Source organism: Nothoprocta perdicaria, unplaced genomic scaffold (genome assembly GCF_003342845.1).
Source record: "Nothoprocta perdicaria isolate Ctin4 unplaced genomic scaffold, notPer1 scaffold_150, whole genome shotgun sequence".
NCBI lineage: Eukaryota > Metazoa > Chordata > Aves > Tinamiformes > Tinamidae > Nothoprocta > Nothoprocta perdicaria.
This window is the reverse complement of record NW_020454650.1, coordinates 1,985,402-1,991,401: the sequence shown is the minus strand read 5'-3', so window position 1 is coordinate 1,991,401 and position 6,000 is coordinate 1,985,402. Positions and strand designations below refer to the sequence as shown.

Sequence of the window (6,000 nt, the reverse complement as noted above, 5' to 3'; positions counted from 1 at the left end):
TAGAAACTGATCAGGTCCCCCCTCAGCCTCCTCTTCTCCAGGCTGAACAGGCCCAGCTCCCCCAGCCTTTGCTCACAGGGCAGATGTTCCAGGCCCCTGATCATCCTGGTAGCCCTGTGCTGGACTCTCTCCAGCAGCTCCACATCCCTCTTGTACTGGGGAGCCCAGAACTGGACGCAGTACTCCAGATGTGGCCTCACCAGGGCTGTGTATAGCCCTAGTAAGAAAGTATAGTATATATGTATGTGAAATGCCCTTTTCCCGGCACAGCCAGAACGCCATGTTTTACCCAGAACGCTTTACTCTCCATTTTGGAGGCCGCTCTGCTCCTGCACAGCTGACCCAGCMCCCGCCAGTGTCTCCAGCGCGGCCCCATCGGCCCAGGCCGAGCAGCCCGGGCTGCCTCGGCACACGCAGGGGCTGCGTGGTTGCTCTCCGGTACCTCTCAGCATTTCAGCCTCACCTGCTTGCCAAGCGGTACCCGCCACCACCTGCATCCTGGGCAGCTTCCACCCAGCTGCTCCCTGGTCAAAAGCKCAGACACAACTACAATATGTATTCAATATGAATACAACATGTATGCAATACCCATGTGTTAATAACACTAGATATTTCTAAATTGCTGCAATCTCTGCGGAGCCATTCAACTTGCAAGGGCTTTCAGGTATGTAGAAATTAAAGATTATAGTCATTAAATTCAGAGATGCAAATCTTTGAAGTGAGGAGGGGGCAGGAAAAGGAGAGCAAAGACTTATCTGGGAAAACTTGAGGTGATGCTACACTACACTTCCCTCCTGAAAGAAAAGATTTATTACAAAGCCTTTATGATGAAAGTGGTGCTGCAGGACAGACATGAAGACAAYTGAAAGAAAATTCTAGAGTTCCACTCCTCTGTGTTACTGTTCAGTGATGTCTCAGCCTAATACACTTACTTCACCAAAAGCTRATTTTTTTTTTTTTAATTACTAGTCAGTCTGCAGCCTCAGGTCTTGCTGGATCAATGATTGTCATCAGCAGAAGATTCTTCGAGCCAAATTATGTCTTCAGCTCTACCTGAGTGACTCTGCTCAATTTTACTCAGCAATTGGAACTTAATTAAAAATTCTGCTGAGAATGTGTGGCCAAGAATAGGAAAGGGCTCATCATGTCACAGATGTATTAGCGCTGCAGCACTGATAGGAACAGGAACTAATAAAAACTGTTGTGTTCCTTTTAAAAGGAATACCCTGGACTTTCATTATACACTGGGAGCAGCTGACGTGAGGTAAGGATCAGATCGGATCAGTGAGCTGATCTGTTTTGCAAGATTATTCTAGTCAGACAATCACGTTCCAAATTAAAAGACTCATCAAATAAAGGGCATCTCAGCTGCAACTTTCATATATATATATATGTGTATCTATATATATATGTGTATGTGTGTATATATATATATATATATAAAAGTTAGATCTGCTTACTCTGTCTGTAACAGACAAGGTAGCATAAAAACTGTGAAATAAACTCAGAGTTATTCAGAGAATTGAAATGGCTCCAAATTTTTAGGTCTTTCCATTATAAACACAAATATTTTCCTCATTTTGATCTATAATCCATTGCTTGGTTAATTTCTACTATTGGGGTGGTGTTATACAGACAGAGAATAGCTAAATGTTCCTTTCTACATGGCTAACTACAATTACCTTCTTTATTAACAAGTCTAGTCCATTAAATTTCACTACACGAAGATACTGGCTTTGTGGCAGCATCAGGACAACCATGAGAGATGCATCTGCACTTACAGAGCCGTGTTCTGCCAAGGTCCATCTAGTGGCTCCATGGCAGTTTCCTAGAAAAAGCAAGACTACTGCTAGAAAACCTGGATTTGATATATTCAGGATGATCCTCCATTGGAAAAAGTTTCAGAGATCCCAAACTCCCAACGATTCATTTGGAAAAAAATAAAYCTCCCAAAGTCTGACAGACTTGACTGAGAATGTAAAATTAAGAGACACATCAATTTACAACTTCATTTTCTGCATATRCTTACAGATGGTTTCTTTGGTAACTATGAATCTTACTTTGAATACTGAAGCTGTTAAAGAGTCAAGGAGGAATACTCACTCAAATTAAGAAAAGATTTAGATGTGACATGTTCCTAATTTTGGCATGCTTACTTTACACGAAAACCTCACAGATTTGAGCTTGATTAGCACAGACACTCAAGTATAACTTTTAGCTAAAACAACCAATAATATTTTGTTAAAATATAACATTCAGCTCTAACATACCGCCTTTACAGATTGCGTGTCTCTAGGACATCTTGTTTCCATTACACAAACATATAATTTCTAAAATTAACTAAAATAATAGGAGGTAGAATTATAATTAAACATACAACATATGATACAAGGCAAGTTGATTAGGCAAAGACATTAGCTTAAGCTACTAAAGTCAACTGTGAACCCAGCTGTGAAACTCAAAACGTGCAAATCAAACTACTCCGTTGCTGAGTTCTTTGCCAACTACTAACACTTTTTTCTTCCATAGCATTTTTCTCCTTTAGGTTGGAGAGCGTTTTATAATGGTCACTATCATTACCTCTGCTATTATACAGCTTTTATGAAACAAGACTGCCTACAGGGCAAAACTCTATATCGTTTTACTCGCTTATCATCCTCATTTTTAATCTAGACTCCAACAAGGAGAAGTTCAAAATATCATTAAGGGTTTGGTTTCAAGCGTGTTAGAGTTAATGGAATATCTCGCTCCAATCTTACAAGATTTCACCCCAGGCTTCAAATCACTTTTTCTCTTTATTGCACTTGCTGTTTGAACTTTACCTGAGCTTCACTCTATAATCTCTAAAGCAGCCAAAAAATCATTTTTACTTTATTAGACACTCACCTCAAACCACTGGCCGTGGGACTGCATTTTAAGGATGACGCAAGGATCTGGCTTGGAGAGGGCATCCCTGTCTGAAATGCCTTTGCATGCAACTCGCAGCTCCACTTTCGTCAGGCATGGGCTGTTAAAAATTCCCAGGGTATTTGCTGCTGATTCATAGATGTTGCTCATTTTCTTCATTCCTTTTTCTGCAGAAAGAGAGAGGGCCCATTAAGAAAAACGTACACACAATACAAACCTTTCCATAGAGAAACTAAGAGTGTTCTGCTAATGAATAGGACCCATAACTGTGAAAGAGATCCAGAGCAAAAGAAAAAAAAATATATWTTTTTTTAAAGAAATCAAAGGAATGTCTATAGAAGAAAGAAATACATTATCATCTTTCACATTTAGAAATAAGTCAACTTCAGAATGAAGTTTTCCACTGTCCCCACATCTCTGGGGGTGAACTTCAGCTTACACGTCTGTTCCTGCTTTTGCRGTCACATTTCACCTGGCCAAAGAACAGAGAGAAATTGTGACCTTCTCCTGATAGCACCTTGTTTCAGCTACTTCTCCATACCCCACCGAAAAGCACACTTCCTTTTACCCCAACTCTTTGCATAAACTCAAGAGCAGGTGACGCTTTTCACATCAAACTTCAATTCCCAAACGCATTTGCCTCCAGTGCTGCCCCTGGTGCAGAGCAGCCCCCCAGCCACCCCCGAGCCGGTTGCTGGGCCGGGTGGCGSGGGCAGGAGGGCAGCAGGGCTGCGTGGGCCGTTGCCCATCGCCTGCTCCCCGGGGGCAGCGGTCACAGTGCCTTACGTGAACGGGCCGGCTTGAGCCTCCCTGGCACTTCTGTGGGCACAGCAGAGCCCCGAGCCTTGCTCCTCAACACTGCGCTCCCAACAGAAGAGCAAAGCAGCACGGATTTCTAAAAAGGGCTTATCGAGGTCCCTCTATGAGCACTTCTGAAGCAATGGGAACACTAATTTGCCCACTCCTTCTAAGCTTCATAATCCAACCCCAAAAATCCATACCTCAATAGGAGGCATACTACCCTTCTCTCCTTCCCTAAAAAGAAAAGCTGCAAAAAAAGCAATTTGACACTTTTTAGAGGACAGATTTAGGTTATCAGATTATTAATTGGCTTTCTGTGGCCTCTTTAAATCATCTTCATTGTCTCTTGCACAACACTCARTTCTCAGAGGTTAATGGTTTTTAAGAACTGCTTTGATAAAAGTTAACTTGCAGCAACTTGGAAATGAAATTGAAATACCAACTCTGAGAAGTTAAAGAAAAGTCTTGAAAATGTAGCACTTTAATTACAAAGATGAAACTAGAAATTTCCAAATTCAAATAACTGGAAAGAAGTGGTGATACCATGTGCAGCCCTCAGAAACACCGATGAGCTTTAGAAATGTGAACCTGAATGATGAAGCAGATCTGCTCTCCCTCCAGATKAGAACATATCACCTATTTAAAACAGTTCTTCAAATCAGTACCCACCACATTTGTGGGTTTGGTTTGCTTTTCTTCCTCTCTTCCCCCAGGATCTTCTGGGAGAGCCYTCAGGCTGCTGAGTTCTGTATGAGTCTAAATCAAATGGATGTAGATGTTCAAACTGAATCCTCAGGCATGGTGTCTCAAAGTACAACAGGCTTCCTTGGAATGTGAGACCTCACCATAATAGGGGGAGTCTCATAGCCCAAAATYCTGACAGCCACCTTCAGTTGTTCCCGTTTCTTGTAAATTCTACTATCTAAATTTTATTCCCTTGTATTCACCCCTACGAAAGAAACATGATCAGGAAAGAACGAAACRAAGCAAAATATGGAGAAGATATTGTAATTAGGTCATCTTATAGAACCCAAAGAGCGCATTCAGCTTCTGCACAGAAATCAGAGAATCACAGAATGGTTGAGGCTGGAAAGGGACCTCTAGAGATCATCTAGTCCAACCCCCCTGCTCCAGCAGGGATGACACCCAGAGCACATYTAAGTGAGTTAAGACACTGGACACTGCAATGCCTTCTGCAGGGGAAGAGCATCCTGCACAGGGCCATTAGCTTCAGTGCAGGCAAGCTCACGGTCCATGTTTGAAGCCTGGGACAAGCAGGGAAGAACCAGTATCCACGCAAACCTGCAGCGCTCCCACGACCTGAGAAGTGGCCCTGCACGGCCAGGAGGGGCCTGGCACCTGATGCATCAACCAAGCAGCGCTATCCAAGGTCCAGAAAAAGGGTTACCAAGTGGACCAGCTCAAAATGATGTTTAGGAGACCGGTATTCCTTTTGCTGCCTTCTCACCCTTTTGTTCCCTTCTCACCACCAAGGAAAATCATTAAGATGACCGTAGCTTTGACAGAGCTGCTGAAGGCTACTATTTAGTTAAAAATTACTGAGAAAATTATATATATATATATATATAGTTAGCATTTGTCACAAGGCTCTTTTTTTAATCTAATATATCCACAACATATGATGTTACTCCTGTTTCCATTTATTCAGATTATAAAAAGAGCATTAGAAGCCAGTGGGACGGGGGAAAGGCAGGAACTGTTGTCTAATTATTCATCATCCTATAATCCCATTTCCTTCAAAAAAAAGCTKCTCAACAACCTCATCCCACACATTTACAAGACATTTTTACACGTTGCCCTTTCCAAATTGAAATTCATTTGAAAATTGGGTTAATTCTGTCTCATGCACATCTTATATCATTAATGAAATGTCATCCTTTGTGCAGAAATGGGCTGGTGATTTAATTAAACTGGATAGTTTCAATGCTAATGAGAAGGAGGAAGTAGCAGCAGAATGAGAGGGAGAGGTGTATTTTTCTTTCTCTCACAATAATTATATATTGGGGTTTTTTTTCCTGAACGGCAGGTAAGTATAAAGTTCTATTTCTCTTTATCACTACAGTACTTTAGCTTGTACAAGTTCTAAATTTATCAACAGAAAAGATCGAGCCATTCTTTTGTCTCATTATATTCTTCTTCTCATGTAATCACCAGTTTGGGCTGTTGAACTGATGTCTTGTTACCAGGAAGCTAAGGATCTGCAAAACAGAGCCTTGGAGCCTACCAAAAGGAGCTTTTTAAGAAAAGTACTATTTTTACATAAACTCAGAC

General features: G+C 41.6%; 1 protein-coding gene across 1 annotated transcript in view; it reads right to left on the bottom strand.

The window, feature by feature from the left end:
* Positions 1-1,569: 1,569 nt before the first annotated feature.
* LOC112943629 (copine-4-like) overlaps positions 1,570-6,000 on the bottom strand; it is a 38,835-nt gene continuing 34,404 nt past the window's right edge. The window contains exons 2-3 of the mRNA XM_026034846.1: positions 2,887-3,074; positions 1,570-1,828 (exon numbers count right to left, since the gene is read on the bottom strand). Of these exons, the coding sequence (XP_025890631.1) occupies positions 1,778-1,828; positions 2,887-3,074 (239 nt within the window). The 3' untranslated portion in view covers positions 1,570-1,777. The remainder of the gene's footprint in view (positions 1,829-2,886; positions 3,075-6,000) is intronic.